Source organism: Hemiscyllium ocellatum, chromosome 32 (genome assembly GCF_020745735.1).
Source record: "Hemiscyllium ocellatum isolate sHemOce1 chromosome 32, sHemOce1.pat.X.cur, whole genome shotgun sequence".
NCBI lineage: Eukaryota > Metazoa > Chordata > Chondrichthyes > Orectolobiformes > Hemiscylliidae > Hemiscyllium > Hemiscyllium ocellatum.
Genome location: NC_083432.1, coordinates 50,585,572 through 50,598,710, shown reverse-complemented (window position 1 = coordinate 50,598,710; position 13,139 = coordinate 50,585,572). Strand labels below are relative to the sequence as shown.

Below are 13,139 nucleotides of genomic sequence, written 5' to 3'. Positions count from 1 at the left end.
ATATGAGACTGTTGTGATGTCACAGTCTGCAAAAGCAGCCTGATATGTAGCAATGTCCACTGAGCTTTGTCCCAATACAGCATGTTTACTGATAATCTTTGTGGTCTCTGCTAAGTGTGGTATGCTACTCATCTTGAGTGAACACTTTATTTAACTAGTTCATGTTTGTAGTGAATGAAATCGTTGGTAGAGACTTGAAACTTTGCCTGTATGCAACCCACATTGTCTACAGCCGGCTAATTGTGGTGAATTACATCCAAATTAGACATTTTTATTGTGATACTGTTGTTACTTGCAGAAAAAGGAAGCTTTTTTTAAAAGTAAACTCTATTCCGTGATAGATTCCAGCCTTATAAGCTCTCTCGGACAATTTGAAACCACAGAACTGTAAACATGATTGTTCAAGCCAGCAACATTCTCTTCAAAACCCAGACTTAGAGAAACTGAGACCAGAACTTGGCTCAAGGTTTTGATCTGTTGGGCTTTCTGATTTAACATTTTTCTCCCTCTCCGTCAACAGTTCCCTGACAAAAGCAGAACTTTAAACATAAACAGGATGTGAAATCTAACTTCTCAGATATTGCAATCCAGATTAAGTAAAATTTCTGTTGCATGAAAATATTGATATCCTATTGCTCTGTTCTAACAAATCAAACATTGTGAGTAGGGGAGGCATTGATGTAGTGTTAATGTCACTGACTAGTAATCTAAAACTTTCGGGTCCTAACTGTTTAATACAAATACCTTGCACCTGGTCAAAAAGTAGACTCTGCGTAAACATAGACTGTAAGAGTTTGGAAATAGACCACTCAGCTCAGATGTCTTACACTGGCAGAGCACACTACATTTGAACCAGTTGGGCAATTTGCTTTGTAAAGGAGGACCAGTGAATGTGTTTGTTTTTGGATTTTCAGAAGATTTTTGATAAGGTCCCAAGGTGCATTTTATGAGAAAAAGTTAAGCTGTTTGTACTCTTTGGAATTTAGGAGAATGAGAGGAGACCTTACTGAAACAAATAAGATTCTTAGGGAGTTTGATGGGGTAGATGCAGACGGGTTATTTATCCCTGTAGTTGAATCTAGGACCAGAGGATATTATCACAAATTAAGGAGGTGTCCATCTAAGACAGAGATGAGGGGGATTTTACCACTGAGTGTTGTTGAGGCTGGGTTATTAAATACACTAAAGATTGACATTTTTTTTGTCTCCTTTCTGATTTGAATAAGGTTATTGGCAGTTTTCCAATCTCTGGGACGTTTCCAGAATCCATTCTTGCAAGATTACTACCAGTGCATCCCAGTTAGGAAATCCTGCCCATCTTTGGAAGTGAACTAGACGATCCACTGTGCTGATATTAGCAAGGTGTAAATGCAACATTCAGTAGTGAAACCAGGAAACACTTTTCCATACAAAAAGTAGAGTCAAAACGTGTGGCGCTGGAAAAGCACAGCTGGTCAGGCAGCATCCGAGGAGCAGGAGAGTCGATGTTTCAGGCATAAGCCCTTTTTCAAGATGGACTTAGACCCGAAATATTGACTGTCCTCCTCCTCGGATGTTGCCTGACCAGCTGTGCTTTTCCAGCACCACACCTTTTGACTCTGATCTTCAGCATCTGCAGTCCTCATTTTCTCCATACAAAAAATAGTAGCACTCCAGAATCCCATTGCACCTGCCACACTGTTTGAACTCCTATATTCCAGCAAAAGGACTGTGAGTCAACTTTTAATAATAGTAAAACAATAATATTTGTTTATTTGACATAATTAATATGAGAACAACAAATACACTAAGAGCTAATAATAAATAAATCTACCTTATGCTTTAACTTAACTTTGATCATGTACCACCACAGTAGACCTTGGCCAGTCTCCACATGGTGATGTGCTCTGGTTTTCTTCCGATAGTTTCAGAGGTGCGTTCTCTTTTGGTGGTTATCCTTGAATTACTGCCCTCCAGTTACTGCTCGGGTTATTGCGCCTGAGGGGGGTGTTGCAGTGATTGTTACACTCCAAAGGCTTTGCGTCTTTTTGGGATCTTCACGGTTCACCAATGGATTGATCAGGATCAATCAGACCCAACCAGGCATTAGCATGCTGATGGCAGGGCAGTCCTTAGGCACCCATTCCTGGAGATGCTGGGTGCATGCCATCCAAATAAGGGTGTGAGGTGCCTCAGTGTCTGGTACACACCTTGATGTTTCCAATCGCGCTGAGGACGATGTCCATGGCCTCCATTCAACCCCAAATTTGATTGTGTTTTGTAGGATCTGGAGCTACCAGGTTTGTTTGCAAACTTTCTGTTGGCAGTTGCGGCCTGCCTGGATTCTGCAGCATGTTGATAAGCATAGTCATTTTGGTCAAGGCTAGTTTCCATTTTCCAGCATGGTTTAGTCCTTGTCCATTTTTCATCAAATCCATCATAAACTTTATCATTTTGAGCAGTACATCCAGCCATAATTCGCTCTCCACTAAAGTGATGGATGTTAAGACTGAAAGAATTTTGTTTGGTCACAGTTATACAGGGAGATAGAGCTAAGGCAGATAAGTAGAGTTGTGATTGTACAGTTATTCGAAGTCTGTCATCTCGGCTCCAGGTTATCTCTGCAGGAATTCCTCAAGCTAATATCTTAGGCTCGACCATGTTTAGATGCTTTATCAATGCCCATTTCAAGGACAGAAGTGGAGATGTTTGTTGATAATTGCACAATGTTTAGCACCATTCATAACTCCACACATACTGAAGCAGTCCATGTTCAAATGCAACAAGATTTGAACTCTTATCCAGGCTTGGGCTGACAAGTGGCAAATAATATTTGCACCACACAAATATCGGACAATGGCCATCTCAAAAAGAGACTATCTGACTACCTCCCCATGCCATTCAAAGGCATTATCATCACTGAACACCCCACTAGCAATATCCTCGGAGTTAACATTGACCAGAAACCCAACTGGACTCGCCATGTAAACACATCAGCTACAAGAGCAGGTCAGAGGCTAGGAACACTGCAGTGAGTAACTCACCACATGACTCTCCAATCACTGTCTGCCATTGACATGGCGCAAGTGAGAGTGTAATGGAATAGTCCCCACTTGCCTGGATGTGTACAGCTCCAACAATACTCAAGAAGTTTGACATTATCCAGGAGAAAGTAGCCTGCTTGATTGGCAAAACATCCATAGCATTCACTTCCTCCATCACTGACATTCACTAGCAGCAAGCTGTACCATCTACAAGATGCCTTGCAGAAATTCATCAAGGCTCCTTCGACCACACCTTCCATCTAGAAGGACGAAGGCAACAGATACATGAGAACCCCATCCCTTGTAAGTTCCCCTGCAAGTAACTCATCATCCTCACTTGAAATATGTTGCCACTCTTTCAGTGTTGCTGGGTCAAAATCCTGATATGTTCCACTTAATGGCAATGGCACACAGACTGCAGTGGTTCAAGGAGGCAGCTCATCACCACTTTCTCAAGGGCAGCTAGGGATGGGAAATAAATGCTGGCCAGCCAGCAACACCCACTTTCCATGAGTGAATTTAAAAAACGATATTGATCAGCCATAACTGAACACAGAAGCACCTCAAGAGACTGAATGGGCTCCTCCTGTTCCTATAACAAAGAGTTGCAAAAACAGTTACAATGGAAGAAAATGAATGGTTTAGAAGGTTTCTGGATTACAAATGATAAATTAGCTTCATGAGTCAGAGATGTATAGCACAGAAACAGACCCTTTAGTCCAACTCATCCATACTGACCAGATATCCTAAATTAATCTAGTCCCACCTGCCAGCATTTGGCCCATATCCCTCTAAACCCTTCTTATTTATAAACCTATTCAGATGCTTTTTAAATGCTGTAATTTTATCAGTGTCCACCATCTGACAGCTCATTCCATACATGGTCCACCCTCTGTAATATACTGCCTAATATACTACTTGTCCACACAGCATGTTGTAAAAACATTATTGCGATGCATCATCCTCATGTAAAAATTGCCATAATTAAATTCTCAAGGCACCCTGGGATTGGCAATGAATATCAATTTTGGCAGTGCCATTACAATCTGAGAATGAATTAACGAAAGACACTCTGGATAAAATTGGGTGGACAAATTTTATCGTAGGGGATTAAAAGAAAAGAAAAATTGTGACAACTAGCTCAGGGACATAAGGATTCCAAAGTCCAAATACAGAAAAAACTGATATAACAGTGAATTGTGAAGTGTTGTGGTTTGCTGAAATGGCAGGTTTTTTAACTGAAGAGAACTGGCCACATGATTATGATTCCATCTTTTGATGCTGCCATTAATGTGAAATACCACCATCAAAGTTACTGGTCTAAAGTATTAAACCCTTAAATCTTGAACTTAAGTCAGAAGGTTAGAAGTGGTTGTGCTTTAATGCTGCACACCATTCTCTCTTCCTGAGTAACGCTTTATTAACATACACAGGGAACTGTTATTTATACCATGATTGCTATTTACTGAGAATTTTTTTGTTAACTGACTAAATATAAAAATATTACTGCTATTAATAGCTCTTAAACTCACATGTGTTTACTTTGTATTCCTGTGAGATGTCTTACTATTTGCATATTTTCATTGCAGTTGATAAGCCCTACAAGTGTAGCTTTTGTGGACGAAGCTACAAGCAACGTAGCTCCCTCGAAGAACACAAGGATCGTTGTCACAGTTACTTGGAAAGTACAGGTCTCTGCACACCAGGTAAGATGGATATATATTTACGTATTTTCAAAAGGTGTATAGAGTTTCTTTTAAAAGTTCGCATTTGTCAACTGGTATCAGAACACTGCATTTTTTTTTGTAGCCCAGTTTATTAAAGAAATTCATTCTCATTGGAGATTTAGTTAAACCTGTCAGGTTTATATAAAGACAAGCAGGAAATTCTGCCAGTGTCCTAGCCACTGAATTCACCACAGAAAGACAGATCTCTCGTTACTTAATTGATTGTAGTAGCACATTGCTGTATGCAAATTGGCTGCTGTATTTCCTCCATTGTTACAGTGACTATGCTTCATAAGTACTTCATTGGCTGTAAAGCACTTTGGGACAGCTCGAGGTTGTGAAAAGTGCTATATAAACACAAGTCCTTCTTTTAATATTTGTGGTTAAACACCTTGTAAACATTCAGTGTAGCAGTTTTCCTTCCAAACCTGTTCACCCTCTATTCAATATCGTATACTTTTTCCTTCCAAACTTTTCCTTTGACTATTCGGCACAGATACATTCCTCTAAATTTACCAAAGTTAGAAGCTAACAAATTACAATATTCTGCTTCTAAGGCAAGTGCAACCCTTAATGTGTCCCAAATATTAAACCAAGTCACAGCTTGGAGGATGCACACAGTGACTATTTCTGGGTGTAAAGTATCAATTTTTGAATACCTCCCACATTGGTGGTTTACTATACTGTTACAATTGAAAATACCTCTTTTCCTGTCAATTTAAGGAATTCCTGTGGATTATCTGAGTATTTATTTATCTGAATGCATACAGGGAAAAAGTTGCAGGATGGCAAGGATGGTACTAAGTTATAATGTTAATTTGGAGAACTGATGCAGACACTGCACCATAACAGTTCTGGTTCTGTTCTGCCACTCTGTGGTATGATGCAAAACTTTTCTGAAGTGCAAAACTTAGGGTACGAAGGATCAAATAATAACTAAAATATAGACTCAAAATGTTCACCCTAGTTTTGAAATTCCTCCATGGCCTTCTCCGGCTCTGTTTTGGTATCTTCCATCAATTTTTAGCAGCCCTGATTTTAATCATTTCATTGTTGGTGGCTGTGGAATTACCATCATATCTCTCTTCCTCATTACCATTCTCCTCTCCTTTTAACTGCTCCTTAAAAGTTAACTCATTGTCGAAACTCATTTTATCATCACATTTTCTTTGATAAAACTCATCAGATATGTCCTGGGGCTTTTTATCAAGGGCAGAATCTTCCTCCTGAGAAGCAGCAGGGAAGGTAGTTACATGTTCCAAATGTCTTTGCTGCAGCCACCAGCAGAAGGTTCTGCTCCATCTTAAAGGTGTAATTTTAATGCAAATTACTTGCATTAATATGATTATCAATAAAATTCATCGTTTTTGCTTATAGCTCACAGCCATTTTAAATTTCGCTTTCTCCCTCTGAGAGAGAATCCCAAAGATTCCCAACCCTGCAAGTAAAAAGATTTCTCCTCATCGTAGTATAAGTGGAATCTCCCTTATTTTTAAATTGTGTTCCCCTAGTTAGAGACTTGCCCTTGCAGGGATAATATCTACCCTGTCTACTCTTTTAAGTATTTTGTAAATTTCAATCAGATCACCTCTCATTCTTTAAAGCTCGAGAGAACACATGCCTAGTCTGTCCAATCAGATGGAGGTTAATTTGGATAAATTCATTTTGGTAAAACAAACAAGGGCAGGACTTATCCAATGAATGGTCTTGGACAATGTTGTACAACAGAGAGACTGAGGAGTTCAGTTACATAGTTCTTTGAAATTTGTGTCTCAGGTAGACAGGGTGGTTAAGAAGGGGCTTAGCACCTTTACACACACCTTTGTTCACACCTTTGAATATAGGAGTTGGGATGTCACGTTGAGGTTGTACAGAATGTTAGTGAGGCCTGTTCTGGAGTACTGTGTGCAATTCTGGTTGTCCTGCTATAGGATGGATATTATTAAATTGGAGACAGTTCAGAAAGATTTACCAGGATGTTGCCGGGAATGGAGGATTTGAGTTATAAAGATAGAGTGGGATATTTTTTCGCTGGAGCATAGGATGTTGAGAAGTGACCTTATAAAGGTTTATAAAATCATGAGGAGCATAGGTAATGTCAATAGCAAAGGTTTTTCTCCCCCAAGGGTAGGGGAGTTCAAAGATAAGGGGCATGGTTTTAGGATGAGAGGGGAAAGCTTTTTAAAACTACATGAGGGGTTTAACTTTTTACACAGTGAATGGATTTTGTGTGAAATGAACAGCCAAAGTGGTGGATGCAGGTACAGTTACAATATCTAAAAAACATTTGGATAAATGCATGAATAGGAAAGGTTTAGAAGGATATGGGCCAAACGCAGGCAAGTGGGACTAAAGTTCAGTTTGGAAACGTGGTCAGCATGGACCGAAGGGCTTGTGTCTGTGCTGGATGACTCTATGACTCTCTTCATAGGACAGCCCTACCATCCTGGAAACATTGAGAAAGTGAGAACTGCAGATGCTGGAGATCAGAGTCGCGAGTGTGGTGCTGGAAAAGCACAGCCAGTCAGGCAGCCTCTAAGGAGGAGGAGAGTTAATGTTTTGAGCATAACACATTCCTAATGAAGAGCTTATGCTTGAAATATCAACTCTCTTACTCCTCCGATGCTGCCTGACTGGCTGTGCTTTTCCAATGCCACATTTTTCATCCTGGGAACAAGCCTGGTGAACCTTTGTTGCACTCCCTCTGTGGCAATAATATCTTGCACGGTGGCTCAGTGGTTAGCACTGCTGCCTCACAGTGCCAGGAACTTGGGTTCAATTCTTGCCTCAGGCAACTGTCTGTGTGGAGTTTGCACATTCTTCCCCTGCCTGCGTGGGTTTCCTCCAGTTTATTCCCACAGTCCAAAGATGTGCAGGTTAGGTGAATTGTCCATGCTAAATTGCCCGTAGTGTTAGTCAGGGGTGAATCTAGGCGAATGGGTCTGAGTGGGTTGTTCTTCTGAGGGTTGATGTGGACTTGTTGGGCCGAAGGGCGTGTTTCCACACTATAGGGAACCTAATCTAATCAAATAAAGAGACCACAGCTGCACACAGTGCTTCATGTGCAGTCTAACCAATCTCCTATGCAACTGAATTAAGAGTTCACTACTTACGCACTCAAATCCTTTTTCAAGCTTTACAACGTAATGCTTTTTATTTACTTTGCTTGCCTTTCAGCCTTGTTCCAAAATTTGTTGCCATATGTTTTTATGTGTGTCTCAAGTTTATTGGTTAATTCTGTTTCAAAGATCAGTATGATCTTGTCTCAGTTTGTTTGGAACTCCTGGCTGAGTAACTGTGATGTTATGATTACTTATAAAGGTGATGTTTTGTGAGTGTATAATTAGTGGGAACTCTTTACTGGTATATTTGGAGGCAGAATTACTGCCCATGGTTTGCCAAAAATTGTGGACAGTAACCAAGTTTCCATAAAACCCTTCTAGTGGGTGACGCACTCAACCAGCAGCAGTGACTCAGAAAATTATCCTATGATATCATTCTAATTCAGATTGTCTGTTTAACAAAAGGTTGGTTATCTGTGATTGGTTTTTGCTCTTTATACCAATTGTGTACTTTTTACTTAGTTGATTTAACATTTTTGTTGTGTAGAGGTTAATAGATTTGTGTAAAATTTCTTTATTTCAAGCTGGTGTAAAAACACTATATACAAAGGAAGATTGGGACACTGAAGATGTACAAAGGAGAAAATTCAAAGACTAGGGACCATTATCATGTACTGTGTCTGTTTTGTCTCAGTGCTAGCACTGTTGCCTCTGAGTCAGACCGTTCATGGGTTTGAGCCTGATTTGAAGCTTCAGAATTTAAGCACTAAACCAAGACATGGAGTTGAGTCATACTTCTTTTTGTTCAGCCTGAGTTGAATTGTGTTTTTGGGGCGTTTCTGGCCATGAGGCCAGGCAAGTTTTCTCACCATACAAACCAAAATTCTGCTTCATTGATTATATACTCTGCCCTTATGGCATTTGTCGTGCTTGATTTCTACACTATCTTACGACATGCCATTCCCAAAACAACTCAACACTCAGCAGATATCCCAGAATTCATCAACATCCCTTGAGTCTGTGCCATTTTGAAATGCTCATTTACAACCACTTTCAGTCTGGAGCTGCTGTCTGTAGTGGCTGACATTTGCCCCAGACATAGAGGCAGTGGACGTTGCTGCCCTGCTTTGTTGGCAGGGACCTGATGATCCTGCCGGATGGGGTGGTGCAGAGTCAGAACTTCCTCTTCCCCCTGGACCAGCCATGCATAATACAATGCCAGACCATGTCAGCCTGGTCTGAGGTTGCCATCTGCGCTAAAGCAGTTTCAGTTACCTGGGGGATTGTCCAGCATTATAGGAAGAATGTCAGTGTCCCTCTTCTGTCGGCCAGCAGAAGTGACGCCATTCTTTCTCTGCTATCTCACACAAACACTTTCTCCTACTGTACTACTGCCCACCAAAGCTCATGCTCAACCACTCTCACTATTGCCTGCTATATTTTGCCCACTCACCCTCACCCTCACCCCAACCTCTGAAAGCCACTAATCCTGCATTGCCCTCTGTGCTGCCTACTCACTTAGTCAGAACACCTCCCGTGAGCACCAACAGTAGCAGATGTGCCACCCACTTTCATCTTCTGTAACACCTGCCTCGCTCCAATTCCAAAAAACAAACAATCACAGAAGTTGGAAATGTGAAACAAAAATAAGTATTGCTGGAGGACCTCAGCAGGTCTGGCAGCACCTGTGGAGAGGAATGAGAATCAACATTAAGGTCCTGAGACCCTCTCCACTGGACTCGAAACATTAACTCTGCTTTCTCTTCACAGATGCTGCCAGACCTACTGAGGTTCCCCAGCAGTTTCTGTTTTTGTCTCTCTCAGTTCATGTGGAAAACAGCCCAGAATAGGAATCAAGATCAGTGGCATGCTGCCTATCATTTGACTATTCTCCCCTTATCAGGAAAGCATCCTGACTGACCACCCAGGAGGGACCTGAACTGGTATCAGAGACTCTCTATGTCAAGACGTTTGAAGAAAAAACAAAAAAAACTGCAGATGCTGGAAATCAGAAACAAAATCAGAAATTGCTGAAAAAAACAAAGCTTTCTCTTACGGATGATGCTAGACCTGTTGAGCTTTTCCAACAATTTCTGTTTTTGTTACCCCGATCAAAGGCTGGCCTCCTTGTCTTGACAGAGATCTGCTGGCAACCATGCCAACATACTGGCTTCATGCCAGGTTTTGGCTCTGCATTAAACAGCATGGCAAAATAGCTATATTATGAGCCTGGCATCTCTGAATGAAGAGTCAAATTGCGAAAAGGTACAGCAATGCAAGGCAGGGATGATCTGAGCGTCCAGCTCCAGTTAAACTGAATGATTGCTGTGACAACAAGCAAACCACTCAGAGTTGCTGCCTGTTCCAGTCCAAGAACTGGGTGTGTGTCCCAAGTGCACAGTGTCCACGCTAGTTGTTGGTACAGCCAGAGGTGCCACATTAAAGTGAAGTGCATTGGAGATGTGCTGTGGGTTCTTAGAGGCTGGCACATGTCAAATGCCAGTGTTCCATGACTTAGGGTGCATGTAGCCAGTGTTGAGAGTATGTTGCTGGAAAAGCACAGCAGGTCAGACAGCATCCGAGGAGCAGATCAGGTAGCATCCGAGCAGCAGGAAAATTGACATTTCGGGCTGGATTCCTGATAAAGGGCTCCAGCCCGAAACGTCGACTCTCCTGCTCCTCGGATGCTGCCTGACTTGCTTGTTTTTCCAGCAACACATGCTCAACTCTGATATCCAGCATCTGCCGACCTCACTGTCTCCTGCATGTAGCCAGTGTCTATTGAGTGTGCCCTGAGATGTTGGTATCTGGTTTTCAACAAGGAAGTCATTCGAAGAAAGCAGTAAGCTGAATTCACCAGATGCATTCTCTGTTACATGTTGCATCTTCTTGACATCTAGCTTGTTTGGCAGTTTGGCAGTTTGGCAAGATGGAAGGCTGAATATTAATGAGGCAAGTTGTGTTGTTAACAGGGTTTTTTTAACATGCAATAACCAGGGTGTAATGACAGCTCATCACTGCCAACTGAGAATCTCCCTTTGCCACGGTGGTGCAGTGGGTTTCTCCTGATGTTAAGATAGGCCTCACTGGACTAATTGCCCAATTCTGCCATACATCTCACTCACACCCCAATAATATTCTACCCTTGGTCTGCACTCTCAGCTGGATGTAAAAAAAATCCCACTGTTTTGACAAGAGCACTTTTACTAACATCCTAACATGACTAACACATGTGTACTGGCCAACACATTTAATGAATCATACGTTACTGCAATTCAAAGCATTTAATTGGCTGTGAAATGCACTCAATAAATATGTTATTTCTTTTTTGAGCATGAGACATAATAAAGAGTGCATCAGAAAGTGAGAGAAGATAAAATCTAAACTTGGAAATATAATTGTCAGATTACAGGGTTATCTTGTACCTACCATGGAAAATAGAAGTGCCGGAAAACTGAAGCAATGTTTAATTATGTGACGTAATAGAACAGAATTACTGAGAACGTGTCAGGTTCACTGGTGTCCTTCTCTGAAGAAGGTCACTGAACTCGAAACATTGACTCTCATTTCTTTCCACAGATGCTGCTAGACCTGCTGAGTTTTTCCAGCAATTTCTGCTTTTTGTTTCTGATTTCCAGCACCAATAGTTCTTTTGATTTTACCAAGCCTGTCAGTTGTGCCAAATTGCCACAAAGTAGTCAAGTATGAATTAAACCATGTAGATCACTTGCCCCTCAAAATGACAATCTACACCCACCACTATCAACTTTGCAAAGACCCCTTACTAACACTTGGAGGCACGAACCAAAACTGAGAGGAGCTGTTCCACATGCTAATCAAGAAATAGTTTGGCATAGTCGAACTCATGAGAATTATAGCTTACAGGCAATCTACCTGACAGTGTGGAAAATTGCCCAGGTTTGTCCTTAACACAGAAGCAGGATAAATCCAACCTGGCCAATTACTGGTCAATTAGTCTACTCTCAATTATCATTTAAGTGAAAGAGGGTGTCATCAACAGTGCTAAGAAGCAGCACCTGCTCAGCAATAACTGCTCAGTGATGCCCAGTTTGGGTTCCGCAAAAGCCACTCAACACCTGACCTCATTACAGCCTTGGTTCAAACATGATCAAAAGAGCAGAATTCCAGAGGGGAGGCGAGAGTGACTGGCCTTTAGGTTGAGAATGCATTTTATTGAATGTGATATCAAGGTACCCTAGCAAACTGGAATCAATGGGTATCAACGGGCGAACAGCTGGAGTCCTACCTGGCACATAGGAAGATGGTTATGGCTGTTGGAAGTCAGTCATCTCAGCTCCAGGAGATCTCTGCAGGAGTTTCTCAGGGTAGTGTCCTCGGCCCAACCATCTTCAGTTACTTCATCAATGACCTTCCCTCCATCATAAGGTAAAAAATGGGAGGTTTGTTGATGAATACACAATTTTCAGCACCATATGTGACTCCTCAGATCCTGAAGCAGTTCATGTTCAAATGCAACAGTACCGGCTGAAAAGTGGCAACTAACATTGCATCACACAAATGCCAGGAATTGACCGTCACCGGCAACCAACAATCCAATTAATATTCAATTGCGTTATCATCCCTGCCCCCTTTTATCAACATCTTAGGGGTTAGCATTGGTTAGAAACTAAACTGGACTGGCCACATAAATATAGTGGCTACAAGGTCAGGCCAGAGGATCGGAATCCTGCAGCAAATAGCTCAACTCCTGTCTCCAAAACCTGTCCACTGTCTACAAGGCACAGGTGAGTGTGTGTTGGAATACTCCCCACTTGCCTGGATGGGTGCAGCTCCAGCAACACTCAAGAAGCTTGATACCATCCAAGCAAAACAGCCCACTTGATTGGCACTACATCCATAAACATCCATTCCTTCCACTACCAGTGCTCAATAGTACATACTGTTGCTATTTACAAGATGCACCAAGGCTCCATAGACACCAACTTCCAAACCCACGACTACTTCCATCCAGAAGCTCAGGGGCAGCAGATACATGGGAACACTACCACCACCTGCACATTTCTCCCCAATCTCCTACCATCCTAACTTGGAAATATATTGCCATTCCATCAGTGTCATTGAGTCAAAATCCAGGAATCCCCTCCCTAAGGGCATTGTGGGTGGGTCTACCTACAGCACATGGACTGCAGCAGCTCACGAAGGCAGCTCACCCCCACCTTCTTAAGGGCAACTAGAGCTTGGCCATAAACACTGGAACAGTATAGCTGAGAAAATTTTCGAGGCTCAATCACTGAAAGTATTTAAAGAAGAGGTAGATAGACTTCAAAAATATTGACAAGTTGAAG

At 41.7% G+C, this 13,139-nt stretch overlaps 1 protein-coding gene across 1 annotated transcript in view; it reads left to right on the top strand.

Annotated features, from left to right (window-relative positions):
* Window positions 1–13,139, top strand: part of LOC132830958 (zinc finger protein Aiolos-like) — a 203,648-nt gene that overhangs the window by 153,785 nt on the left and 36,724 nt on the right. Inside the window, exon 5 of the mRNA XM_060848921.1 lies at window positions 4,613–4,729. Within this exon, the coding sequence (XP_060704904.1) occupies window positions 4,613–4,729 (117 nt within the window). The remainder of the gene's footprint in view (window positions 1–4,612; window positions 4,730–13,139) is intronic.